This window comes from Procambarus clarkii, chromosome 43 (assembly GCF_040958095.1).
Source record: "Procambarus clarkii isolate CNS0578487 chromosome 43, FALCON_Pclarkii_2.0, whole genome shotgun sequence".
Classification (NCBI taxonomy): Eukaryota; Metazoa; Arthropoda; class Malacostraca; order Decapoda; family Cambaridae; genus Procambarus; species Procambarus clarkii.
In genome coordinates this window covers 31146429-31173791 of record NC_091192.1, presented here as the reverse complement: position 1 = coordinate 31173791, position 27363 = coordinate 31146429, and the positions used below count along the sequence as shown (strand labels likewise).

Here is a 27363-nt window from a genome sequence, read left to right as displayed (position 1 = left end):
TTACAGGTAGTACGCCTGGAATTTCAAAATGGCGTTCAAACGGCGGTTGGTCGTTGAAGGCTCAGGTGTTAGTATCGTCGCTGCCGCCAACGCGACAACATGTACCACTGATTTCCGACATCAGCAACATTGCTCCAGGTAAGAGTGATAATTCTTAATATCAATGTCTAATTCTAATTCTGCCCCCCATCCAGTGGGCAGCGGTGGATAGGTTACAATCACTCGGTTACTACCTACAGTTAGCAGACTGGGGATATTTGGCTAAAATTTCTGGTAGCAGATCAGGTCCCCCATTTGTTCCGATTTTGTTTCAAATTGGATTTTACAATTCAAGTGTTATGTTATTTACTGCTTTAGCAGATAGGCGGTTCCATGGGTTTATAACCCTGTGGGTGAAAATATAGCTTATGTTTTCAGTCCTACACTGCGGCTTGTTGGACTTGAAACCGTTGTTCCTTGTTTGTGTTCCATCTGACCTTTTGAAGTTGTTCTCTGGATCCATATCTTCGAAACTGTTCAATATTTTAATAGGCAGGCGATGAGTCACAATAACGTGGCTGAAGTATGTTGACCAGACCACACACTAGAAGTTGAAGGGACGACGAGTTTCGGTCCGTCCTGGACCATTCTCAAGTCGATTCAAGTCGATATTTTAATAGTTTCGGTGAGATCCATCCTGGCATGCCTAGTTTGCAGTGTTGTTAGCCCTGTGACCCTCAACCGTTCATGGTATGAAACTAGACCTCATTCTGCAATTATTTTTGTCGCCTGGTGTTCAATTTTCTCCATGAAAGGTTGGGCGCGGGGTGGGTTCTCTGTCGGGCCCCAAGTGGGTTCTCTGTCGGCCTCCAAGTGGGTTCTCTGTCGGCCTCCAAGTGGGTTCTCTGTCGGGCCCCAAGTGGGTTCTCTGTCGGGCCCCAAGTGGGTTCTCTGTCGGCCTCCAAGTGGGTTCTCTGTCGGCCTCCAAGTGGGTTCTCTGTCGGGCCCCAAGTGGGTTCTCTGTCGGGCCCCAAGTGGGTTCTCTGTCGGGCCCCAAGTGGGTTCTCTGTCGGGCCCCAAGTGGGTTCTCTGTCGGGCCCCAAGTGGGTTGTCGGTCGGGCCCCCGGGGTGGGTTGTCGGTCGGGCCCCCGGGGTGGGTTGTCGGTCGGGCCCCCGGGGTGGGTTGTCGGTCGGGCCCCCGGGGTGGGTTGTCGGTCGGGCCCCCGGGGTGGGTTGTCGGTCGGGCCCCCGGGGTGGGTTGTCGGTCGGGCCCCCGGGGTGGGTTGTCGGTCGGGCCCCCGGGGTGGGTTGTCGGTCGGGCCCCCGGGGTGGGTTGTCGGTCGGGCCCCCGGGGTGGGTTGTCGGTCGGGCCCCCGGGGTGGGTTGTCGGTCGGGCCCCCGGGGTGGGTTGTCGGTCGGGGCCCCGGGGTGGGTTGTCGGTCGGGCCCCCGGGGTGGGTTGTCGGTCGGGCCCCCGGGGTGGGTTGTCGGTCGGGCCCCCGGGGTGGGTTGTCGGTCGGGCCCCCGGGGTGGGTTGTCGGTCGGGGCCCCGGGGTGGGTTGTCGGTCGGGGCCCCGGGGTGGGTTGTCGGTCGGGGCCCCGGGGTGGGTTGTCGGTCGGGGCCCCGGGGTGGGTTGTCGGTCGGGGCCCCGGGGTGGGTTGTCGGTCGGGGCCCCGGGGTGGGTTGTCGGTCGGGGCCCCGGGGTGGGTTGTCGGTCGGGGCCCCGGGGTGGGTTGTCGGTCGGGGCCCCGGGGTGGGTTGTCGGTCGGGGCCCCGGGGTGGGTTGTCGGTCGGGGCCCCGGGGTGGGTTGTCGGTCGGGGCCCCGGGGTGGGTTGTCGGTCGGGGCCCCGGGGTGGGTTGTCGGTCGGGGCCCCGGGGTGGGTTGTCGGTCGGGGCCCCGGGGTGGGTTGTCGGTCGGGGCCCCGGGGTGGGTTGTCGGTCGGGGCCCCGGGGTGGGTTGTCGGTCGGGGCCCCGGGGTGGGTTGTCGGTCGGGGCCCCGGGGTGGGTTGTCGGTCGGGGCCCCGGGGTGGGTTGTCGGTCGGGGCCCCGGGGTGGGTTGTCGGTCGGGGCCCCGGGGTGGGTTGTCGGTCGGGGCCCCGGGGTGGGTTGTCGGTCGGGGCCCCGGGGTGGGTTGTCGGTCGGGGCCCCGGGGTGGGTTGTCGGTCGGGGCCCCGGGGTGGGTTGTCGGTCGGGGCCCCGGGGTGGGTTGTCGGTCGGGGCCCCGGGGTGGGTTGTCGGTCGGGGCCCCGGGGTGGGTTGTCGGTCGGGGCCCCGGGGTGGGTTGTCGGTCGGGGCCCCGGGGTGGGTTGTCGGTCGGGGCCCCGGGGTGGGTTGTCGGTCGGGGCCCCGGGGTGGGTTGTCGGTCGGGGCCCCGGGGTGGGTTGTCGGTCGGGGCCCCGGGGTGGGTTGTCGGTCGGGGCCCCGGGGTGGGTTGTCGGTCGGGGCCCCGGGGTGGGTTGTCGGTCGGGGCCCCGGGGTGGGTTGTCGGTCGGGGCCCCGGGGTGGGTTGTCGGTCGGGGCCCCGGGGTGGGTTGTCGGTCGGGGCCCCGGGGTGGGTTGTCGGTCGGGGCCCCGGGGTGGGTTGTCGGTCGGGGCCCCGGGGTGGGTTGTCGGTCGGGGCCCCGGGGTGGGTTGTCGGTCGGGGCCCCGGGGTGGGTTGTCGGTCGGGGCCCCGGGGTGGGTTGTCGGTCGGGGCCCCGGGGTGGGTTGTCGGTCGGGGCCCCGGGGTGGGTTGTCGGTCGGGGCCCCGGGGTGGGTTGTCGGTCGGGGCCCCGGGGTGGGTTGTCGGTCGGGGCCCCGGGGTGGGTTGTCGGTCGGGGCCCCGGGGTGGGTTGTCGGTCGGGGCTCCGGGGTGGGTTGTCGGTCGGGGCTCCGGGCAGGCTTTAGGTACTCAACTGGCAGGCTCTGGGTGGGTGACTGTTCGGGCTCCAGGTGGGTGTCTGTCCGGCTTCGGGTGGGTTCTTGTTAGGGCTTGGGGGGTGTGGGTTCTTGGTAGAGCTTGGGGGGGTGTGGGTACTTGGTAGGGCTTGGGGGGGTGTGGGTACTTGGTAGGGCTTGGGGTGGTGTGGGTACTTGGTAGGGCTTGGGGGGGTGTGGGTTCTTGGTAGGGCTTGGGGGGGTGTGGGTTCTTGGTAGGACTTGGGGGGGGGGGGGTTCTTGGTAGGACTTGGGGGGGGGGTGTGGGTTCTTGGTATGACTTGGGGGGGGTGTGGGTTCTTGGTAGGGATTGGGGGAGTGTGGGTTCTTGGTAGGGCTTGGGGGGGGTGTGGGTATTTGGTAGGGCTTGGGGGGTGTGGGTACTTGGTAGGGCTTGGGGGGGTGTGGGTTCTTGGTAGGGCTTGGGGGGGTGTGGGTTCTTGGTAGGGCTTGGGGGGGGGTGTGGGTTCTTGGTAGGGCTTGGGGGGGGGAGGTTCTTGGTAGGGCTTGGGGGGGGGGGGGGTGTGGGTTCTTGGTAGGGCTCGGGGGGGGGGTGTGGGTTCTTGGTAGGGCTCGGGGGGGGGGGGGTTCTTGGTAGGGCTCGGGGGGGTGTGGGTTCTTGGTAGGGCTCGGGGGGGGGGGTGTGGGTTCTTGGTAGGGCTCGGGGGGGTGTGGGTTCTTGGTAGGGCTCGGGGAGGTGCGGGTTCTTGGTAGGGCTCGGGGGGGTGTGGGTTCTTGGTAGGGCTCAGGGGGGTGTGGGTTCTCTGTAGGGCTCGGGGTGGGTTCTCGGTAGGGCTCGGGGCGGGCTCCAGGTACTCAACTGGCGGGCTCCGGTTTACTAAACTGGCGGGCTCCGGGTGTTTGACTGGTCGGGCTCCGGGTGGGTGACTGTTCGGGCTCCAGTTGGGTGTCTGTCCGGCTTCGGGTGGGTTCTCGGTAGGGCTTGGGGGTGGGTTCTCGGTAGGGCTTGGGGGTGGGTTCTCGGTAGGGCTTGGGGGTGGGTTCTCGGTAGGGCTTGGGGCTGAGTTCTCGGTAGGGCTTGGGGCTGGGTTCTCGGTAGGGCTTGGGGCTGGGTTCTCGGTAGGGCTTGGGGCTGGGTTCTCGGTAGGGCTTGGGGCTGGGTTCTCGGTAGGGCTTGGGGGGTGGGTTCTCGGTAGGGCTTGGGGGTGGGTTCTCGGTAGGGCTTGGGGGGTGGGTTCTCGGTAGGGCTCGAGGTGGGCTCTTTCGGGATCGGGATAGGCTCTCGGGCTTGGGGAACCTCTGTAGGGCTCAGGGTAGGTTCTTGGTCGGGCTCAGGGTGGGTTCTCGGTAGGGCTCGGGGCGGGCTCCAGGTACTCAACTGACGGGTTCCAGTTCACTCAACTGGCGGGCTCCGGTTCACTCAACTGGCGGGCTCCGGTTTACTAAACTGGCGGGCTCCGGGTGTTTGACTGGTCGGGCTCCGGGTGGGTGACTGTTCGGGCTCCAGGTGGGTGTCTGTCCAACTTCGGGTGGGTTCTTGGTAGGGCTTGGGGTGGGTTCTTGGTAGGTATTAGGGCAGGGTTCTTGGTAGGGCTTGGGGGTGGGTTCTTGGTAGGGCTTGGGGGGTGGGTTCTCGGTAGGGTTTGGGGGGGTGGGTTCTCGGTAGGGCTCGGGGTGGGGCTCTTTCGGGATCGGGATAGGCTCTCGGGCTTGGGGCACCTCTGTAGGGCTCGGGGTAGGTTCTTGGTCGGGCTCAGGGTGGGTTCTCGGTAGGGCTCGGGGCGGGCTCCAGGTACTCAACTGACGGGTTCCAGTTCACTCAACTGGCGGGCTCCGGTTCACTCAACTGGCGGGCTCCGGTTTACTAAACTGGCGGGCTCCGGGTGTTTGACTGGTCGGGCTCCGGGTGGGTGACTGTTCGGGCTCCAGGTGGGTGTCTGTCCAGCTTCGGGTGGGTTCTTGGTAGGGCTTGGGGTGGGTTCTTGGTAGGTATTAGGGCTGGGTTCTTGGTAGGGCTTGGGGGTGGGTTCTTGGTAGGGCTTGGAGGTGGGTTCTTGGTAGGGTTTGGGGTTGGCTCCCGGTCAGGCTCGGGGTGGGCTCTTTCGGGATCGGGATAGGCTCTCGGGCTTGGGGAACCTCTGTAGGGCTCGGGGTAGGTTCTTGGTCGGGCTCAGGGTGGGTTCTCGGTAGGGCTCGGGGCGGGCTCCAGGTACTCAACTGACGGGTTCCAGTTCACTCAACTGGCGGGCTCCGGGTGTTTGACTGGTCGGGCTCCGGGTGGGTGACTGTTCGGGCTCCAGGTGTGTGTCTGTCCAGCGTCGGGTGGGTTCTTGGTAGGGCTTGGGGTGGGTTCTTGGTAGGTATTAGGGCTGGGTTCTTGGTAGGGCTTGGGGGTGGGTTTTGGTAGGGCTTGGGGGGTGGGTTTTGGTAGGGCTTGGGGGGTGGGTTCTCGGTAGGGCTTGGGGGGTGGGTTCTCGGTAGGGCTCGGGGTGGGCTCTTTCGGGATCGGGATAGGCTCTCGGGCTTGGGGAACCTCTGTAGGGCTCGGGGTAGGTTCTTGGTCGGGCTCAGGGTGGGTTCTCGGTAGGGCTCGGGGCGGGCTCCAGGTACTCAACTGACGGGTTCCAGTTCACTCAACTGGCGGGCTCCGGTTCACTCAACTGGCGGGCTCCGGTTTACTAAACTGGCGGGCTCCGGGTGTTTGACTGGTCGGGCTCCGGGTGGGTGACTGTTCGGGCTCCAGGTGGGTGTCTGTCCAGCTTCGGGTGGGTTCTTGGTAGGGCTTGGGGTGGGTTCTTGGTAGGTATTAGGGCTGGGTTCTTGGTAGGGCTTGGGGGTGGGTTCTTGGTAGGGCTTGGAGGTGGGTTCTTGGTAGGGTTTGGGGTTGGCTCCCGGTCAGGCTCGGGGTGGGCTGTTTCGGGATCGGGATAGGCTCTCGGGCTTGGGGAACCTCTGTAGGGCTCGGGGTAGGTTCTTGGTCGGGCTCAGGGTGGGTTCTCGGTAGGGCTCGGGGCGGGCTCCAGGTACTCAACTGACGGGTTCCAGTTCACTCAACTGGCGGGCTCCGGTTCACTCAACTGGCGGGCTCCGGTTTACTAAACTGGCGGGCTCCGGGTGTTTGACTGGTCGGGCTCCGGGTGGGTGACTGTTCGGGCTCCAGGTGGGTGTCTGTCCAGCTTCGGGTGGGTTCTTGGTAGGGCTTGGGGTGGGTTCTTGGTAGGTATTAGGGCTGGGTTCTTGGTAGGGCTTGGGGGTGGGTTCTTGGTAGGGCTTGGAGGTGGGTTCTTGGTAGGGTTTGGGGTTGGCTCCCGGTCAGGCTCGGGGTGGGCTCTTTCGGGATCGGGATAGGCTCTCGGGCTTGGGGAACCTCTGTAGGGCTCGGGGTAGGTTCTTGGTCGGGCTCAGGGTGGGTTCTCGGTAGGGCTCGGGGCAGGCTCCAGGTACTCAACTGATGGGTTCCAGTTCACTCAACTGGCGGGCTCCGGTTCACTCAACTGGCGGGCTCCGGTTTACTAAACTGGCGGGCTCCGGGTGTTTGACTGGTCGGGCTCCGGGTGGGTGACTGTTCGGGCTCCAGGTGGGTGTCTGTCCGGCTTCGGGTGGGTTCTTGGTAGGGCTTGGGGTGGGTTCTCGGTAGGTATTGGGGCTGGGTTCTCGGTAGGGCTTTGGGCTGGGTTCTCGGTAGGGCTTGGGGCTGGGTTCTCGGTAAGGGCTTGGGGCTGGGTTCTTGGTAGGGCTTGGGGTGGGTTTGGTAAGGCTTGGGGGGTGGGTTTTGGTAGGGCTTGGGGGGTGGGTTCTCGGTAGGGCTTGGGGGTGGGTTCTCGGTAGGGCTTGGTGGGTGGGTTCTCGGTAGGGCTCGGGGTGGGCTCTTTCGGGATCGGGATAGGCTTTCGGGCTTGGGGAACCTCTGTAGGGCTCGGGGTAGGTTCTTGGTCGGGCTCAGGGTGGGTTCTCGGTAGGGCTCGGGGCGGGCTCCAGGTACTCAACTGACGGGTTCCAGTTCACTCAACTGGCGGGCTCCGGTTCACTCAACTGGCGGGCTCCGGTTTACTAAACTGGCGGGCTCCGGGTGTTTGACTGGTCGGGCTCCGGGTGGGTGACTGTTCGGGCTCCAGGTGGGTGTCTGTCCAGCTTCGGGTGGGTTCTTGGTAGGGCTTGGGGTGGGTTCTTGGTAGGTATTAGGGCTGGGTTCTTGGTAGGGCTTGGGGGTGGGTTTTGGTAGGGCTTGGGGGGTGGGTTTTGGTAGGGCTTGGGGGGTGGGTTTTGGTAGGGCTTGGGGGGTGGGTTCTCGGTAGGGCTTGGGGGGTGGGTTCTCGGTAGGGCTTGGGGGGGTGGGTTCTCGGTAGGGCTCGGGGTGGGGCTCTTTCGGGATCGGGATAGGCTCTCGGGCTTGGGGAACCTCTGTAGGGCTCGGGGTAGGTTCTTGGTCGGGCTCAGGGTGGGTTCTCGGTAGGGCTCGGGGCGGGCTCCAGGTACTCAACTGACGGGTTCCAGTTCACTCAACTGGCGGGCTCCGGTTCACTCAACTGGCGGGCTCCGGTTTACTAAACTGGCGGGCTCCGGGTGTTTGACTGGTCGGGCTCCGGGTGGGTGACTGTTCGGGCTCCAGGTGGGTGTCTGTCCAGCTTCGGGTGGGTTCTTGGTAGGGCTTGGGGTGGGTTCTTGGTAGGTATTAGGGCTAGGTTCTTGGTAGGGCTTGGGGGTGGGTTCTTGGTAGGGCTTGGAGGTGGGTTCTTGGTAGGGTTTGGGGTTGGCTCCCGGTCAGGCTCGGGGTGGGCTCTTTCGGGATCAGGATAGGCTCTCGGGCTTGGGGAACCTCTGTAGGGCTCGGGGTAGGTTCTTGGTCGGGCTCAGGGTGGGTTCTCGGTAGGGCTCGGGGCAGGCTCCAGGTACTCAACTGACGGGCTCCAGTTCACTCAACTGGCGGGCTCCGGTTCACTCAACTGGCGGGCTCCGGTTCACTCAACTGGCGGGCTCCGGTTTACTAAACTGGCGGGCTCCGGGTGGGTGACTGTTCGGGCTCCAGGTGGGTGTCTGTCCGGCTTCGGGTGGGTTCTTGGTAGGGCTTGGGGTGGGTTCTCGGTAGGTATTGGGGCTGGGTTCTCGGTAGGGCTTTGGGCTGGGTTCTCGGTAGGGCTTGGGGCTGGGTTCTCGATAAGGGCTTGGGGCTGGGTTCTCGGTAAGGGCTTGGGGCTGGGTTCTCGGTAAGGGCTTGGGGCTGGGTTCTCGGTAGGGCTTGGGGGGTGGGTTCTCGGTAGGGCTTGGGGGGGTGGGTTCTCGGTAGGGCTTGAGGGGGTGGGTTCTCGGTAGGGCTTGGGGGGGGGGGGGGTTCTCGGTAGGGCTTGGGGGGGTGGGTTCTCGGTAGGGCTTGGGGGGGTGGGTTCTCGGTAGGGCTTGGGGGGGTGGGTTCTCGGTAGGGCTTGGGGGGGTGGGTTCTCGGTAGGGCTTGGGGGGGTGGGTTCTCGGTAGGGCTTGGGGGGTGGGTTCTCGGTAGGGGTCGGGGTGGGCTCTTTCGGGATCGGGATAGGCTCTCGGGCTTGGGGAACCTCTGTAGGGCTCGGGGTAGGTTCTTGGTCGGGCTCAGGGTGGGTTCTCGGTAGGGCTCGGGGCGGGCTCCAGGTACTCAACTGACGGGTTCCAGTTCACTCAACTGGCGGGCTCCGGTTCACTCAACTGGCGGGCTCCGGTTTACTAAACTGGCGGGCTCCGGGTGTTTGACTGGTCGGGCTCCGGGTGGGTGACTGTTCGGGCTCCAGGTGCGTGTCTGTCCAGCTTCGGGTGGGTTCTTGGTAGGGCTTGGTGTGGGTTCTTGGTAGGTATTAGGGCTGGGTTCTTGGTAGGGCTTGGGGGTGGGTTCTTGGTAGGGCTTGGGGGTGGGTTCTTGGTAGGGCTTGGGGTGTGGGTCCTTGGTAGGGTTTGGGGTGGGCTCTTTCGGGATCGGGATAGGCTCTCGGGCTTAAGGAACCTCTGTAGGGCTCGGGGTAGGTTCTTGGTCGGGCTCAGGGTGGGTTCTCGGTAGGGCTCGGGGCAGGCTCCAGGTACTCAACTGACGGGCTCCAGTTCACTCAACTGGCGGGCTCCGGTTCACTCAACTGGCGGGCTCCGGTTCACTCAACTGGCGGGCTCCGGTTTACTAAACTGGCGGGCTCCGGGTGGGTGACTGTTCGGGCTCCTGGTGGGTGTCTGTCCGGCTTCGGGTGGGTTCTTGGTAGGGCTTGGGGTGGGTTCTCGGTAGGTATTGGGGCTGGGTTCTCGGTAGGGCTTTGGGCTGGGTTCTCGGTAGGGCTTGGGGCTGGGTTCTCGATAAGGGCTTGGGGCTGGGTTCTCGGTAAGGGCTTGGGGCTGGGTTCTCGGTAAGGGCTTGGGGCTGGGTTCTCGGTAGGGCTTGGGGGGTGGGTTCTCGGTAGGGCTTGGGGGGGTGGGTTCTCGGTAGGGCTTGAGGGGGTGGGTTCTCGGTAGGGCTTGGGGGGGGGTTCTCGGTAGGGCTTGGGGGGGTGGGTTCTCGGTAGGGCTTGGGGGGGTGGGTTCTCGGTAGGGCTTGGGGGGGTGGGTTCTCGGTAGGGCTTGGGGGGGTGGGTTCTCGGTAGGGCTTGGGGGGGTGGGTTCTCGGTAGGGCTTGGGGGGTGGGTTCTCGGTAGGGGTCGGGGTGGGCTCTTTCGGGATCGGGATAGGCTCTCGGGCTTGGGGAACCTCTGTAGGGCTCGGGGTAGGTTCTTGGTCGGGCTCAGGGTGGGTTCTCGGTAGGGCTCGGGGCGGGCTCCAGGTACTCAACTGACGGGTTCCAGTTCACTCAACTGGCGGGCTCCGGTTCACTCAACTGGCGGGCTCCGGTTTACTAAACTGGCGGGCTCCGGGTGTTTGACTGGTCGGGCTCCGGGTGGGTGACTGTTCGGGCTCCAGGTGCGTGTCTGTCCAGCTTCGGGTGGGTTCTTGGTAGGGCTTGGTGTGGGTTCTTGGTAGGTATTAGGGCTGGGTTCTTGGTAGGGCTTGGGGGTGGGTTCTTGGTAGGGCTTGGGGGTGGGTTCTTGGTAGGGCTTGGGGTGTGGGTCCTTGGTAGGGTTTGGGGTGGGCTCTTTCGGGATCGGGATAGGCTCTCGGGCTTAAGGAACCTCTGTAGGGCTCGGGGTAGGTTCTTGGTCGGGCTCAGGGTGGGTTCTCGGTAGGGCTCGGGGCGGGCTCCAGGTACTCAACTGACGGGTTCCAGTTCACTCAACTGGCGGGCTCCGGTTCACTCAACTGGCGGGCTCCGGTTTACTAAACTGGCGGGCTCCGGGTGTTTGACTGGTCGGGCTCCGGGTGGGTGACTGTTCGGGCTCCAGGTGGGTGTCTGTCCAGCTTCGGGTGGGTTCTTGGTAGGGCTTGGGGTGGGTTCTTGGTAGGTATTAGGGCTGGGTTCTTGGTAGGGCTTGGGGGTGGGTTCTTGGTAGGGCTTGGGGGTGGGTTCTTGGTAGGGTTTGGGGTTGGCTCCCGGTCAGGCTCGGGGTGGGCTCTTTCGGGATCGGGATAGGCTCTCGGGCTTGGGGAAACTCTGTAGGGCTCGGGGTAGGTTCTTGGTCGGGCTTGGGGTGGGTTCTCTATAGGGCTCGGGGTGGGTTCTTGGTAGGGCTCGGGGCGGGTTCTCTGTAGGGATCGGGATGGGTTCTCGGTAGGGCTCGAGGCGGGCTCCAGGTACTCAACTGACGGGTTCCAGTTCACTCAACTGGCGGGCTCCGGTTCACTCAACTGGCGGGCTCCGGTTTACTAAACTGGCGGGCTCTGGGTGTTTGACTGTTCGGGCTCCAGGTGGTTGTCTGTCCGGCTTCGGGTGGGTTCTTGGTAGGGCTTGGGGGTGGGTTCTTGGTAGGTCTTGGGGCTGGGTTCTTGGTAGGTCTTGGGGCTGGGTTCTTGGTAGGTCTTGGGGCTGGGTTCTTGGTAGGTCTTGGGGCTGGGTTCTTGGTAGGTCTTGGGGCTGGGTTCTTGGTAGGGCTTGGGGGTGGGTTCTTGGTAGGGCTTAGGGTTGGCTCTCGGTTGTCAAGCTCGGGGTGGGCTCTCGGGCTTGGGGTACCTCTGTAGGGCTCGGGGTAGGTTCTTGGTCGGGCTCAGGGTGGGTTCTCTGTAGGGCTTGGGGTGGGTTCTCTGTAGGGATCGGGGTGGGTTCTCGGTAGGGCTCTGGGTGGGTTCTTGGTCGGGCTCGGGGCAGGCTCCAGGTACTCAACTGATGGGTTCCATTTCATTCAACTGGCGGGCCGCGGTTCACTCAGCTGGCGGGCTCCGGGTGGGTGACTGTTCGGGCTCCAGGTGGGTGTCTGTCCGGCTTCGGGTGGGTTCTTCGTAGGGCATAGGGTTGGCTGCCAAGACAAGTACAAGGGGAATGTTGTCTACGCTTATGTCGACCATGCTGTAAGCCACAGCTCAGGATGGAAGCAAGTCGATGAAGAACTCTGTAGGGTAAGGCAGGTCTTAGTCAACAACGGCTTCTCCAATGGTTTCATTGAAGACATCATAAAAAGGAAGGTGAAACACCATGCAACCTCTGAAGAGTCAACTAACAACACCTGTACCCCCTATTAGACTATTTTACAGGAACTTCTTTTCCACAGCTCATAAAACGGAGGAAAGGGTCCTGAAAGATATTGTTAATAGGAACGTTATCCCTACAGACAAAAATCAGAAGATACAATTGACAATTTACTATAAAACCAAAAAAACAGCCAACCTACTCATGAAAAACTCTCCTGACACAAAGCAGAACGCCTTAAAGGAGACTAACGTCGTCTATACCTTCGAATGCCCACTTGGGGACTGTAAGCCTCAAAGAACTCAGTATATAGGCAAGACAACAACATCTCTTTCCAGGCGATTAACAATGCATAAGCAACAGGGCTCCATTAAGAAACATATCTCTTCCCACAACCAGGCCATCACCAGAGAAGTCTTAACAAACACAGAAATCATCGATAGATACAGCGATAGCAGGCAGCTTGACATCTGTGAGGCACTACACATCAAGAAGTCAACACCAGCAATCAACAGCCAATTGATGCACAACTATATTCTACTCACTTCAAGACTCCGTACCAATATAGAAGCATCAAGAGGAAGTATGGGTCAATAGGCCCTTTGCAGTTACTTCCATTCTTCCCTCTCATTTATCCAATTTATACCCATTGTTCCATGTTCTGCGTTGGTCAAAAGTTTGTTCACCTCTTCCAAAACTGTTGCAACACATCACCTCACCCAAATGCGAGTATATAAGACAAGCTGTTTAATGTTAGCATAAGTAAAACTCTGTTTAGTGTTCTCAGGTTACAGTTGTGTGTGTATAAACTAAAGTCTCTGAAAATGTAACAAGTTATTACGAAACGCGTTCAAGCCTCGCGTCAGACTAGAAATAAAAATGAATTTTGGAGAATTGATTTTTCAATTACCATCCACAGTAAAAAAGAAACATAAGAAATATTGAGAAAATTCGTGGTAGAATTATTAATCTTACCTTTTCGGTCATATTTAACAATATATACATTATATACAATATATATATATTACTCTTATTACAAATTCGGTACTTACCGCAGTTTGGATCTGGCAACCGAGGTCCCCGTGGCCCGGAACCCTCGGCCTCCACCAGCACTGTTGTGGACCAGCAGACGACATACAGGAGCAGCTCGCCAGCAACATTCCCACTCAAAATGCAGACGTCAAACAACAGCTCTGACCCACGGAGAGTGGATAAGATTGTTAGGTAAGTAAATGTAGGGGGGATATTGTAGTGCAAGATGTTATTATTGTGTAATGATGAGGATCTGTGTGTGTGTGGGGGAGGAAGTTAGTAGGTCATCATATGGACAATTCGTTCTTATATAGGCATGGGTTTTCTTGTCTCTGTACAATGCTTTGGTGTGATGTTTAAAGAATTACTTGTCTGTACACCTATATGGGTGGGATTTAGGGTATTATAGTTCGGTATTTTTGCTGTAGGGGGTATAGGTCATTACGTATACAAGATGCTTAGTTAGCAGACTTAAAACGATAATGATTAATGATAAAACAACCTAATCCATATAACATAACCAAGTCTAACTTAGTAGTACATTTTTATCAGAAAACTAGCCTTGTTGAAATGATTTTTTACTCCCATTTTGTTTGGAGTTTGAAAAGAAATGGCGAGGGTTAAACAAAGCTCATTTATTTATTTATATACAAGAAGGTATATAAGATTTTTACTTAATTTTTAGTTTTGACAGATAAGACCATATTAAATCAGATAAAAGTCATACCACATCCACGATGACTCGCAAACAAATGCTAAAACCTATCTAACCTAGGGTTTCCGGGTTCGATCCCCGGTGAAGGCAGAGACAAATGGGCAAAATGTTTTTCATCCTGATGCCCCTGTTACCTAGCAGTAAATAGGTACCTGGGAGTTAGACAGTTGCTACGGGCTGCTTCCTGGTGGGGGTGTAACAAAAAAGGAGGCCTGATCGAGGACCGGGCCGCGGGGACGCTAAGCCCCGAAATCATCTCAAGATAACCTAGCTCAACCCAACCTAAACTAACCAAACCAAGAATCAACCTAACCCAAACCAATGGAGTCCAGTACAGCTTAACCTAAGCTAATACATCCTACCATAACAGTATAGTGTATATGGTTTTAACAAACGGGAAAACGAGCATCGTCGAATTATTTCATGTCCAAAAAGTACCATCCATAAAGTTTGATACGTTAGGATGTATTAGCCAAGATTAGGCTGTGTTAGGCTTGGTTGGTTTGAGTTAGCCTGGGTAAGGTTAGGTAAATTTTCCAATCCATTGGTGAACAGTCATGTGTACAGGGTGACACATTATTACAGACCGTTTTACTAGTGATAAAAAAGCAATGTAGGACTAACACAACTATTGGAAAACAACAGTTGTGTTATCAGTGTATAGTAGTAATTAATAATTTTGTACAAAGTTTGCATAAAAATGTTAGGTGTTTCAAGTAACTCACTAGGTTCTGGTAGACCTTTCATGACCCGTATAAAGGCCAGGCTGTGTGTGAAGAATTGTTAAAACCATCAACAGGTAATATACAGAAATGTTTATTGAACTAAATGCAGCTGGCCGAAGCAGCCATTGACATGAAACTGTTAGCGGCCAGTTTCATGTTAGTTACTTATTTATGGAAACTCTCCATCAGCGACCACATAACCAGATTTTAAAATGCACTATAATCTTAATTTAAATATATTTTGTTATTACAGTACTGTATCTGGTTTTCTTTACAAAGTACAGTATTTATATCATCCTACCCACAACAGTTGTTTAATTTCCGAGTATCTGTTTACTGCTAGGTGAACAAAAGAATTAGGTGAAAGGAAATGTGCCCAGCCATATCTGTCCTGACTGGGAATTGAACCCAGGATCCCCAATTGGGAGTCAAGGGGGAAGGCAACCGATTTTTACCTGACTTTACCTGAGGGCCACTAACGTATTAGTGGCCTCGACGAGAACAGAAAAGCTTGTCCAAAGTCCCCTCATTTGCCTTGATTATTTTTTTCCAGTTGGATTTTAAAATGTAAGAGTTTGGGCAATTATGTTTGGCAGGTAGGCAGTTCCATGGGTTTATAACCGTATGGGGGTAAAAGGCATCTCTTGTTTTCAGTCCTATGTTGTGGTTTGTTGAGCTTTTATAAGACATTATCTGGATCAACATCCTCCAAATTGTTCAGTATTTTAAAATTTCAATGAGGTCTGCTAAGTCATGTCTGGTTTGAAGTGTTGTTAGTGCTGTGGCCCTCAACTGTTCCTGGTATGAGAGTTGATTACACTGTGATACCCTCAACTATAATAAATTCTGTTTCAGACAACATAGAGCCTCTTTGCTCAAACCCCTGGACATACTAAACATTTAATCCGTACTCCTCATTCTCTTCACATTATAAACACTTGCAAAGCTCTGTTCCTTAATACTAACTCAGATTTTAAACTTCCGAATTGTATGAAATACGAATGTTTGTGATGTTCTGCATGAACATCACTGCTGAAATATCTCTTAAGATTCTCAATGCAGGTCTCTATATAGAGAGACCAAATGTGTGGAATTTCCTAACCCAATGTCTTCACTTTAGTATCCCACATTGTGCTAATTACTCATCTAGTGCTGTACTATCTACAAATGCACTCCATCAACATAATTTCTCATCACCCTTATTACTACCTTACCTCTCGCTTAACAATTAGCTTAGCTTAGATGTCACGCTATTGTGATTTCTGTGTATAATGAAGTAAGGGCGAAGAGGTAGAACGGCCTATTGACATAGCTCGAGTGCATGGGGGGAGTTGTGTAAAATCCTGGTTTGTCTCTCGGAGAGGCTGCAGGATCCAAGTAAATTCAGAAGAATTTCTGGTTGCAATTCTTATACCATGTCGTAGCTCAGTCGATTAAGGCAGCGTCTGGGATGCTCTTGGACGCAAGTTCGAATCCTCGTCACGGCCCCTTGTAGATTTGTTCTCTTAAGATTAACTGTTTCCCTTGTACAATAATTTAAAATTCACTGCAAATTTTGCGTTAGCTTTAAGATTTGCCTAAAATGCTATGCATATTAGTGGCTTTACAAGAATGTACAGATAATGGCGATTCATTTGTACAAATAACCCATTGTAGTGAATAATATTGTAGTGTCAGGGGGGCCTAACGGCTGAGTGGACAGCGCTCCGGATTTGTATTCCTAAGGTTCCGGGTTTGATCCCCAGTGGAGGTGGAAACAAATGGGCAGAGTTTCTTTCACCCTGATGCCCCTGTTACCTAGCAACAAATAAGTACCTGAGAGTTAGACAGCTGCTACTGGCTGCTTCCTGGGGGGTGTAACAAAAAGGAGGCCTGGTCGAGGATTGGGCCACGGGGACGCTAAGCCCCGAAATCGTCTCAAGATAACCTCAAAATACTGTAGTGTAGTGGTCAACACAGTCAGCTCGCAATTGAAACGTTCGGGATTGATTTCTGCCGCAGGACAGGGACGTTTGGCACGTTTGCTTTTGCCCGATGCCTGTGTTCACCTAGCGGTAAATAAGTACCTAGGAGTTGGGCAACTATTGTTGGTTGCATCTTGGGAAAGACTAGTAGTTGGCCTAGAGGGGACCTTGATAAACCTAACTGGCTTTGTCCCAATGGGAAATGATACTTAAGTACGATACAAGTAAAAAACTTTTCAAAATCTTTTCTGTGGAGAGCCTTGTAGGCTCCAGGGAGCCTCTGGGCTCACCCAGAAAATGGTGTTTCATTACATTCAGTGCTGTATTTTTTTTTTCAAATAATGTTACTTTTGTGAGGGTTTGTGTACAGTAATTATTGAACTTCATTGTTGTTTGTATTTGTAATATGTTCTCTCATCTTCCCTCCTGATTTTCCATAACTAATCACCTCTTGCAAAGAGTATTATAAAACCTGTGTTTATTGAATTCATTTTATTTGCCTTCGCACTCATGCTTTAATGTTACTTATTTGATCAATAACACCTTACTGATACAGTAATAATAATAATACATTAATATTACATTTTTATACATACCAACTGCAATATAATGTAATTTGACCATTGACAGGTACAAACCATCAGCACAAGGGACTCCAGGGGCCCCTGGTGAAGATCCAACTACTGACTACATGAATGTACTAGGCATGATCTTCAGCATGTGTGGTCTAATGATGAGAGTAAGTTTTGGGTTTCTGGCATTATAGGGTCTGTTCTGAAGCCCACGGTATCATCCCTATTGTCTACCACTATCATCCCTATTCATCCTGGCACTAGCTTGCTCAGTTTTTTTTGTTTTCAACTCGTATTTTATGAACTACTGTATATTGTATGTAAGTGATGTTGGCATTCATGGGAACATTTTCTGTGGGAGCCATGCTTTTTGTATTGTTTATATTCATGCTTCACTTGTCAGTTTAAGGCACCCATCTTGTGTGCCCTTAGCTGTTCATTCATTCTGATTTAGTTTCTCAACTCTCTGCCTTGTAGCTAGTTTGTATTACCCATTCCCACCAGTAATATTTTTCAAGATTCTGGGTGTTGTCCTAGTCAGGGCTTCTCCTTTTGAGTTGCCATTACATCAGTACTGCTTGGGACTCGGTCCACGTGGCCAGGCCTGTTGCTGGGTATTTTAGTGTGTGTTATGTCTGATTCTGACTCGTGTGCCATGTTGGTGCCTTGCATCATCTTCTGTGTGTACAGTTGGAGTCACACTAATAATACTTCAATACCTGTCACATAGGTCTGATCTTTCTAGTTTTTTAATTGATAGGAGGTTGGAGAACCGTCAACTCAACCCTTGTGACTAACATGGATGTCCATTATTCGGTAATTATTGTGCCGAAGATTGTAATTAAGTCAAAATACATTTTCACTTTACTGAAAAATTTATGGCATGAGCATGAAGTGAGCCAAAAGTGTGACAAAGCAACAGCAGTCGGCTGAATGCTGGGCATGGGGGAAGAGGGAGGGAGGGTGTGAGACTATCCCTTCCTCATTTCCTCTCTCAAGCTTGGTGAAAAAGGTCTCTCCTTTTGAATGTTTGGTTTCAATAAAGTTGTGTGTGTGTACATCTATAATTTTAATACCAAATTATCCGTGATCAGTATCATATGCCATAATCAAGACGCATCATAAAAGAATTTTTTGCGAATAATTTATTAATAATAATAATTCATTGTGTTGGAGGACTGGCAGCCAGGTTATACATACAGTACATGTTAGGTGTGTATCCAGGTTCCCCCCCTATCCCTAGGGTCTAATTACTGACCCTCCCCAGTATACAACCCCACAATAAGCTGACTGACTTTTGGGTACCAATTTCCTGCTAGGTGAACAGGTACATTAGGTGATAGGATACACACCCGCCATTTCTATCTTGCCTGGGATTTGAACCCAGAATTCTAGATTGCGAGTCAAGAACGAACTCGACTATACTACCGGTACCCTCAATTTACTGGGATTTATGTCAAGAATGGTTGAGTTTGTGTAAATCCTGGTCATTATGTTATGTTGGGACCACCAATAATTGTCATACTGTAATTATGATTTTTAAATGGAATTGTTTGCCAATGATTGCTCTATCATATGCCATTGTCAAAATGATAAGTACATACTGTAATAGATCATGTTGGACCACAAATTTTAGATCCATTTGGCATAGGGTCTCCATTTTTGTGCAACTCTGGAGCTCTTCTCAGTGTTACCTTGAGGTGCTTCCGGGGCTTAGCGTCCCCGCGGCCCGGTCGTCGACCAGGCCTCCTGGTTGCCGGACTGATCAACCAGGCTGTTGGATGCGGCTGCTCGCAGCCTGACGTATGAGTCACAGCCTGGTTGATCAGGTGTAATTATGTTTAGAGCAGGGTTCTTCCCAGCTGGTTTCACCATTTGTGTTGTCTTCAAAGATTGCCTTGATAGCATTGCTCTAGTTGTTTGAGCTGCTGCTGTGGGATGTGGTTGCATATTTACACTATATGCGGCCTGTCGTGCTTCCAGCGTGCAGTTCTAGATCATCAGGAATCTTCTTAGTTGTATTCCTTGCGGTTTGCCTCTCTTTTTACACCCTTTCTACTTTCTGGAGGGAAAGGGAAGGGAAGGGAATTATTAGGAGATATCACTAAATCATTATAACTATATAGCATTTGGAAGGGATCAATATAAGGATTTTTGATGGGACATGGGGACGAAATTGTGCCCAACCACTTGGACAGTCGGGGATTGAAAACCGGCTTGCAAAAAAATGGGCCTTCGCTCTACTGTCTAGCTCAAGTGGTTGGGCGGGAAGGGAAGGTAGATCAATCTTTGATAGCTGGCAGTGCAGTATTTTAGCCTCAGTCTGCTTCAGTTGAGTTCTTCGGATCCAGCTTTGGGCCATTTGTAGATCCATATCTCCTGGTTCCTGGCTGGGGTAGGGGTTCTAGTACATCGTTCGCTCTGGACAGTGCTCCTGTTCACCCTTCGTTTTTGAAGTGTTGACCTTAAGGCAAGTTGATTGAAACCTCAGGTAACCTCAGGGTTGTCATCTGGTGGAAGATGGGTAAATCAAGGGCCTACCAGAAAAAGATGTTTAATTATACAGTATTCAATGCTTAATTTTCACATATATAGTACAGTACATGTTTTAAGTAAATAATATCAGACTTTATCTTGGATCATTTTCTTATTTAGGGTTTTAATCTTATAATACTTATATTGAGGAATGTGATTTCTACTCACTTTATGAATTTTAATCCTCCAAATACTGTATTATTAAAACTATGATTATAGAAATTTTAGACATTGTTGTTATAAATGATACTCTATAGTGAACTCATTATTTCTTACTTGCAGTTGAAGTGGTGTGCTTGGGTTGCGCTATACTGCTCCTGCATCAGCTTTGCCAACTCGAGAGTCAATGACGATACGAAACAAATGCTCAGCAGCTTCATGTAAGGTTCATCTTGTTTTCTTCTGAAATTTGTATATTACTAAACCCATAAAGGTACAACCTGTCCTCATAGCATGTCACATTTTAACATATACTTTACTTTACACAAGGCCAAAACCTGGTGTACTAAGGCAAATAAACATTGCGACGAGGTAAATACCCTAACTGTGCAACCTGTCCTCTTACAAATTACGTCTGAATTTGGTCGTTTGCCCATATGGCCAAAAATGGACGTAATTTAAAAATAAAAAAATAAAAATAAATTTTGGATTTTGTTTCAAAACAGTAAGTTAAGGGTCCTCTCGTAGGTTAGGAGGGCAGGAAATTGTCCTCAAGTTTCAAAAGCTATGAAAAACGTTAAATGAAAGTTTCCTCTCCTAACCTTTCCAAGTAAGCCAGAGGACTTAGAGAAAACGCGACAGTATGTCACTTTCGTGAGCCAATTTCATTTCAAATTACGTTCATTTTTGGATATAGCATGCATTCGAACGAAAAGCGACGTTATTTCCAAGAGGACAGGTTGAACCATGATGTGCCTGACCACCATCATATGGTGGGTCAGGTCACCTAAAGTCCCAGCTAGCCTGCCATCCCCGCTCGTTGAGCCAAATGGAACCCCCAAATATTCTATAAGGAAGAGAACAGGACTGGGAGGTGAGCGATTGACTACATGCCTGAAAAGGGCATTTCATTACCTGGATCTGGATTTGTACCTGGATAAGGGGGTTCTGGGATTTCTTTTCTCCAAGCCTGGCCTGGGCCAGGCATGACGTGCAAGATCTTGGTCCAGTAGACTGTTGCTTGGAGTGGCCTGCAGGGCCATATTCCCACTTACAATCTAGTTAGTCCAGCACTTCTTGCAGGAAACTCTAATTTTTTCTTGAAGAAATACTTTTGTTCCAGCCATACTTATTTTATTTGCTGTGAGGATATTAAGGAGCCGTGGTCCTTTGATATTCATACAGTGTTCTATGATTGTTCCTGTGGCACCTTTATTCTTCACTTGCGCTATTCTGCATTTCCTACCATATTGTTCGCTCCACTACCTTACCTTACCTTGAGGTTACCTTGAGGCGCTTCCGGGGCTTAGCGTCCCCGCGGCCCGGTCGTCGACCAGGCCTCTTGGTTGCTGAACTGATCAACCAGGCTGTTGGACGCGGCTGCTCGCAGCCTGACGTATGAGTCACAGCCTGGTTGATCAGGTATCCTTTGGAGGTGCTTATCCAGTTCTCTCTTGAACACTGTGAGGGGTCGGCCAGTTATGCCCCTTATGTGTAGTGGAAGCGTGTTGAACAGTCTCGGGCCTCTGATGTTGATAGAGTTCTCTCTCGGAGTACTTGTTGCACCTCCGCTTTTCAACGGGGGTATTCTGCACATCCTTCCATGTCTTCTGGTCTCATGTGATGTTATTTCTGTGTGCAGGTTTGGGACCAGCCCCTCTAATATTTTCCACGTGTAAATTATTATGTATCTCTCCCGCCTGCGCTCAAGGGAGTACAGATTTAGGCTCTTTAGTCGGTCCCAATAGTTTAGATGTTTTACTGAGTGGATTCTAGCAGTAAAGGATCTCTGCACACTCTCCAGGTCAGCAATTTCTCCAGCTTTGAAAGGGGCTGTCATTGTGCAGCAGTACTCCACTCTAGAGAGCACAAGCGTTTTGAAAAGTATCATCATCGGTATAGCATCTGTTATAATATTGTGCAAATTTTGGACCTGGATATTCATACAGTGTTCTATGACTGTTTCTGTGGCACATTTTTTCTTCACTTGCGCTATTCTGCATTTCCTACCATATTGTTCGCTCCACTATGTTATAATACTGTGCAAATTTTGGACCTGGAGTTCAGTCCATGTATACAGTACATGATACCTCTCTTGTCTCCTTTCCAGAGTACATTTTGGGAGCTTCAAATGGTCCCAATAATTTATGTACTTTATTGTGTTTGTGTGCTGAGTATGTCCTCTGTATTCCCTGTGTTTCAACAATCTCTCTTGCTCTGATTTGTTATTTTTGGGAGAGCCCTGTCAGTAGTTTTCTGAGCTTACTTGTCAGTCACTATAGCATTGACTTCATGATTTTCCTAAGGGTGACAACACTTGCATAATTGTCTTTTGTTATTGAATGTAATTTAAATTACATTAATCCAACCCATTGTTACTGGCTAATAGTTCTGATTTTCAAAGTAAATTATCATAATTAAACAAATATACTTTTATTTGCTTGTCACAAATAATTTACTAATTATATTAACATTTCAGGTTGTCCATTTCTGCAGTTGTGATGTCCTACCTTCAAAACCCACAGCCAATGACACCTCCATGGTCCAATATATAAACAGTTCTATATTATCGATTGTTTTTGGTTGAATGGAAATGTATAATTGCCTCACCATACTTGTATTAAAATTGTACTGCTGAATGACAGTGACAATTTTAGTTTGAATAAACTAGCTAATGGTGCCAGGTTTGTATTATCATGTGCAATATGGAACAGTGCCAACATTTGATGATGTGCATGAGTTACAAAATGGCTTGGTTTGTTAATCTTTTAATTTGTGTAGCCTGCACTATATAATTCTTGTTATACTTCCCATCCAAAAGTTTCTTGTAAGCAGCTTGTCTTTTTTTTTCTTTAACAAATGGACAAATTTGTATTGTCCCATAACATTATCATGTCATTCATGCCAGTGTAAAAGGCAATAGCATGAAGGTCAAAGCTTGAAATATCCTGGAATATGAAGTACCATACGAGTTGATCCTCGAGTGACAACCACATTAGTACAGTAGATAGCCTCCATATTAGACATAAAAGGAAGACTTGATCACCACGTTAGAAATAGAAGAGTGAAAGGGAATTGGGAGTGGAATGGTAGGCAGTCAGTATGGGGGAAGGGAGATTTTTGGAGTACAGTACAGTACTGTCCATTCAGTAGAGCCAGGCTGTCACCTGATTGGATGACAGGCAAAGTTATCAGTCACTAGCACTGATTTTATAGTTTTCTTCGAGGTGACATCAACTGCATAATATCTTTTTGATCATGAAATTACATTAACTCCAACCAGTTACTGCTGGCTAATAATTCTTAGACATAAAGGAAAGAGGACAAATCAGAAGAGCATGTTAAGATAGGGCTACCTGAATAGGTTTCAGTTGTGGTTACTCCATCAGAGGGGCGTTCATGGGGATAAAGACAGATTCTACAGTAAATTGTTAATTCCTCTTTTAGGACTGCCTCCTCTTCCATTTTGCTTAGTTATGCAAAGTTGTTGTTTTATGGTTACAAAGGAAACATATCATTCCTTAATTTCTTATTTTGACTGTATCAGAATTTAGAATTTCTAAAATATAGTTACAGGTTGTAAGTACAGTATGTATAACAGTTTATACAGTACTATACTTAGTGTATAAAATATATATTAATGCAGGCCATATGTATTATTGTTAAATATGTACTTTTGTATTTCATAGTAAACCTTTTACCATAATATATAATTATCTTCTCCTTTCAATAGTGCATTTGTCATGTTGAATTATATGGTATATCAGGATTTTATCGGTACTACCTTGTTGACTGCGTGTTCCTCCCGTTACTATACTGTATATATTCACTATACAATACTATATTGAATATAAATTCAGTGGATTTTGTACTACATGGGAACCTGGTCCAAGATAGGGATTTTAATCTAGCCAGTGACCTGTACAATGAATTTGGCATCTAGATAATGCAGAATTCCTCCAAGACTGATAATTTTAAATTAATATTACTAAAAAATTCAAACAGTGCTTTTTCCATGGGATTTCTGCATCAAATTATGCACAAATGTATGTCCTATCATGTGCACAAATAAAGGGTGAATGCTGTGGATCTTGTTGTCCATTAAAATCTGTACAATAAAGCTTTCAGTCACATGCCATCCCTAAGGTGTGGCGTTGTTTACAATTTCCCATTTAGAATCCTTTCATTAGAAAGTATTTACACCACAGTATTGTATGTCGAACATAAAAAATATTAAATGTATAAAGATATTGAACACAATGTGATAAATCAATGATATAATCTTTAGAGCAGGACAGCACGATCGAACCAATGTTGTGGATAACCACAGATGTGCACCTTAACCCATGGACTAGGATGTGCAAAAAGTTACACGACCTGGGGCCGGATTCAGGAAGGTACTTACGAAGGTTTTTCCTCTTGGCTAAGAGCGTTTTCCGTCTTAGCGCCTTCGTGGCGGCTACATCCGTATTCAATTAACTACCCTAAGTGGAAAAACCTTCGTAAGTTCATTCCTGGATTTAAGTGTGGTTTCGACCACTCGTAGCTTTACGTAAACTGGATATAAGTAATTTTTTCTCTACTACATAACACTGGGATCGATTTATGATATTGGAACATGACCAAAATATTATAGCTGGTGAATCTAGTGAAGAGGAATCCTTCGTGTTAGTTATATATGCATTCTCTGCTTGAAACTTGAAGTAAATATGTGTTTGATGATAGTAGAATTAGTTTTATAATAGCAAGATATTATACCAGTAGTTATTAAGTAAATAAACACTGGTGAACATGAAATATGAGAGAAGGTGATGAGCCCTGCCTGATGGGATCATTTACTATCACCAAATGCGCCTGTTCACCTAGTAGTAAGGGTGTACCTTAGCTATACATACCCATTTCTAATTTATTTAGTTTGGTTTTATTTTGAAATTAAATCTGGGTGAGACATAAAATAAAAATATGCTGCACAAATGATGTTAGGTAAGGAAAAGGGTAAAAATGTCAAAAACTTTATTCATTGAATACTTAAAGCTATAATTATGACTATATAGATTATTAAAAAAGATAGAGGGAAGTAGGGGTCCAAGACCTCTTCCTGTTATACAATTTGGGTGTGGAACAATTAATTATCAAAAGAAGGCACCATGCCGGGAAGGCTATGTAGCAGTAAGGCAGTGAGGTGAGGCAGCTACTTATTTGAGAAATGCTTATTTTATTTACCTTATAAGCTGAGGCAACTTATTTTATTTGAGGAATACTCAGCTGATTCCTCTACATTTAGCATGGAACAAATTTGTGTCCAAGACCTCTTCCTGTTACTCAATTTGGCTGTGTGTAACCAAACTAGAAGTGCTCTACAAATCAAGGGACCCAGAATGTGGAATGACCTCCCGAATCATGTCAAAGGCTGTACCTCTCTCAACCAGTTTGAGTTAAACCAAGTACTGCCAAATTAACTCCATGTAACCTAACTTACCTCCTAAATGTCAACCCATGTCTTGCTATTTTTTTAAACAACGCTGTTCACCAACATGTGCAATTGCTGATTTATGCTATGTTAACCCCCTTTTTGTATTTTTTATTCCTTCTTTCAACACAATTTATACCTAATCCCGATTACTATTAAGTTTTAGTCTGTGTTTTTTTCCCCCCCACACCTTGCCTGAAATGCTATGAGTATTAGTGGCTTTAGGTATTGTATGTACTAGCTCTGCCTATAAATCCATCATTATGTTTGTAAATCAACTGTATGTACTTTTCCTGAATAAAATGTATTTATTTATTTTTTAATCAGTAAGTATTAAAAGAAGGCACCAAGCTGGGAAGGCTATGTAGCACCATTGTGTGTAACAATAAACCAAATTTTTTTTAACAAATAATGCACCTGTATGGGAAAACAAATCCTGTCAGCTGTAAAAATATTGATGCAGTTATTTAAATGAAAAATATAATGAAAGAAATATTACTGGTTTATTTTTATCCTATCTTTTTGTACTGTACAGTATATCCAAGGAAGTGAAAAATTGAGACATAATGCACAATTTAATGAATGATTAGCAGTTCAAATATGACTTGTATTACATATCAACATGAGATCTTAATGATCCATGGTCAACATGATTTAATAAGGATAATACAGTACTGTATTTGTAATACAAACTATAATTTAAAATCTTTATTACTGATTTTTTTTTATTAAGAAGATTAGGTATACACAGCAATGTGCTGCTACCCTAGTCTATATGGAATATTACACAGTGTAGATAAAAAACTAGCTATAAATTTATCTAATACTCCCATCTCACAGGATGGTTAGACATACTGTACATGGAATCAATTTAGAAAATACCAGCCTCAATACAAAAAACAAATCAACTCTGACTAAACAACTCTAAGCAATTTTCACAAGAGGTAAGCACTGAATCATGGAAACATTATATTATAATTACTCTTACCAGTTTCTACAAAACTCCTCTCAAACAATGTATTTTTAAACATGTTTAGGTATACACAGCAATGTGCTGCTTCCCTATTCTGTATAAAGGACCACACAGTGTAGATCAAAAACCAGCTACCAGCTCACCCAACATCCTCACCTCACAGGATGGCCAGTCATACATGGAATTAGGAGAGAACAAAATACTTAATGCTGATCTATTAGCCTCCACTGGCAAAATCTGGGTGCAGCACAAGAATATCTTCCAATATTCCTGAGTGTATGAAGTAATTACAGAGCTCAAAATACCTCATACCATTTGGTATGAAGTCACTGATAACAGGACAATCACAGATATAGTGTTGGAGAGTATGTTCTCTCAAGTAGGACTGAAAACAGATGTTTTTTTTCCACCAAGAGGACTATAAACCCATGGAACCGCCTACCCGCTGAAGCCGTAAATGCCAAATTCCAGCTAAAAAATATCATTAAGACAATTGGCGGGCCCTTTAACAAGCCGCCGGCTTTCTGTCCTCTTCGAGGTCACTAGATAGTTAGTGGCCCTTGGGTAAATTCAGTAAATATATACAATAATTGTCAGCGCATCTTCCGAGCAACAAGGACAGCTACACAGTATCTCTTAGAATTACGTAGGTAAACAACAAATGTAACATATTTGTTTACTACAATGTCGGTGCTGGCTGTAGAAGTTGAAAAAACATTGTTTTACTTCGAAATATACTAATTTTATAAGAAAATTCGACTTAAATAGGAGGCAGTAGAGCTGCGATAAGCCAGCGCTAAATCTTCAATATGAAGAATGTTGCTGCTCTCTGATTGGCCAAACGAAACACAGTAGTGACCTCTATCGGCACGCAGGTGAACCAACAATTTTCTTCCTAAGTATACCTTATTGAATCGCACCTAATCATCTTCTTAGGGCGCACTTAGGAACCTTCGTAGCAAACCCACTTACGAACAAATACACAGAGCTTCCTGAATCTAGGTCCTTACCTTTAAAGAACACAATAAAGTAGCCGTCACAACTGCAAGAAAAATGACAGGTTGGATAACAAGAACCTTTCATACTAGAGATGCTGTACCGATTATGATGCTTTTCAAGACGCTAGTGTTCTTTAGAATGGAATACTGTTGTAAAATGACAGCCCCTTTCAAAGCTGGATAAATTGCTGACATGGAGAGCGTACAGAGATCTTTTACTGCTAGAATTCACTCAGTAAAACATCTAAACTATTGGAACCGACTAAAATGTATTCTGTAATTTGTATTCTCTAAAGTGCATGCAGGCGGGAGAAATACATAATAATTTACACATACCTTACCTTGAGGTGCTTCCGGGGCTTAGCGTCCCCACGGCCCGGTCGTCGACCAGGCCTCCTGGTTGCTGGACTGATCATGGACACATGGACAATATTAGAGGGGCTGATCCCAAACCTGCACACAGAAATAACACCACATGAGACCAGGAGGCATGGCAGGATGTGCAGAATACCCCCGTTGAAAAGCAGAGGTGCAACAGGTACTCTGAGAGAGAACTATCAACATCAGAGGCCCGAGACTGTTCAACACGCTTCCGCTACACATAAGGGGCATAACTGGCCGACCCCTCACAGTGTTCAAGGAAGAACTCGATAAACACCTTCAAATGATACCTGATCAATCAGGCTGTAGTACATACGTCAGGCTGCGAGCAGCCGCGTCCAACAGCTTGGTTGACCAGTCCAGCAACCAGGAGGCCTGGTCGGGGATCGAGCCGCGGGGACGTTGAACCGCGAAATTATCGCAAGATAACTGCAAGGTAAGGTAACGTAAGGTACCCATCCTGTGAGCTGTGGTGGAAGAGATA

The 27363-nt window shown here is 49.7% G+C and overlaps 1 protein-coding gene and 1 long non-coding RNA gene across 2 annotated transcripts; one reads left to right on the top strand and one right to left on the bottom strand.

Moving 5' to 3' along the window:
* LOC138350024 (protein Asterix-like) lies at positions 1-23206 on the top strand. Its single transcript, XM_069300181.1, has 5 exons — positions 1-138; positions 12413-12579; positions 16422-16530; positions 19181-19278; positions 21537-23206. The coding sequence occupies exons 2-5, from the start codon at positions 12527-12529 to the stop codon at positions 21610-21612; spliced, it is 336 nt and encodes a 111-aa protein (XP_069156282.1). The 5' UTR covers positions 1-138; positions 12413-12526; the 3' UTR covers positions 21613-23206.
* Positions 13008-27320, bottom strand: LOC138350025 (uncharacterized). The gene is made up of 3 exons (XR_011221997.1): positions 26835-27320; positions 19175-19300; positions 13008-18873 (listed from the first exon to the last, which is right to left on the bottom strand). It is a non-coding gene; the product is annotated as an uncharacterized lncRNA (long non-coding RNA).
* Positions 27321-27363: the final 43 nt, after the last annotated feature.

Excerpts from the sequence above, each read along its gene's own strand:
- LOC138350024 (XM_069300181.1), top strand. The coding sequence starts at position 12,527 with ATGCAGACGTCAAACAACAGCTCTGACCCACGGAGAGTGGATAAGATT. Across the intron at positions 12,580-16,421 it reads AGAGTGGATAAGATTGTTAG|GTACAAACCATCAGCACAAG; the intron begins GTAAGTAAATGT and ends GACCATTGACAG. Across the intron at positions 16,531-19,180 it reads TGTGTGGTCTAATGATGAGA|TTGAAGTGGTGTGCTTGGGT; the intron begins GTAAGTTTTGGG and ends TCTTACTTGCAG.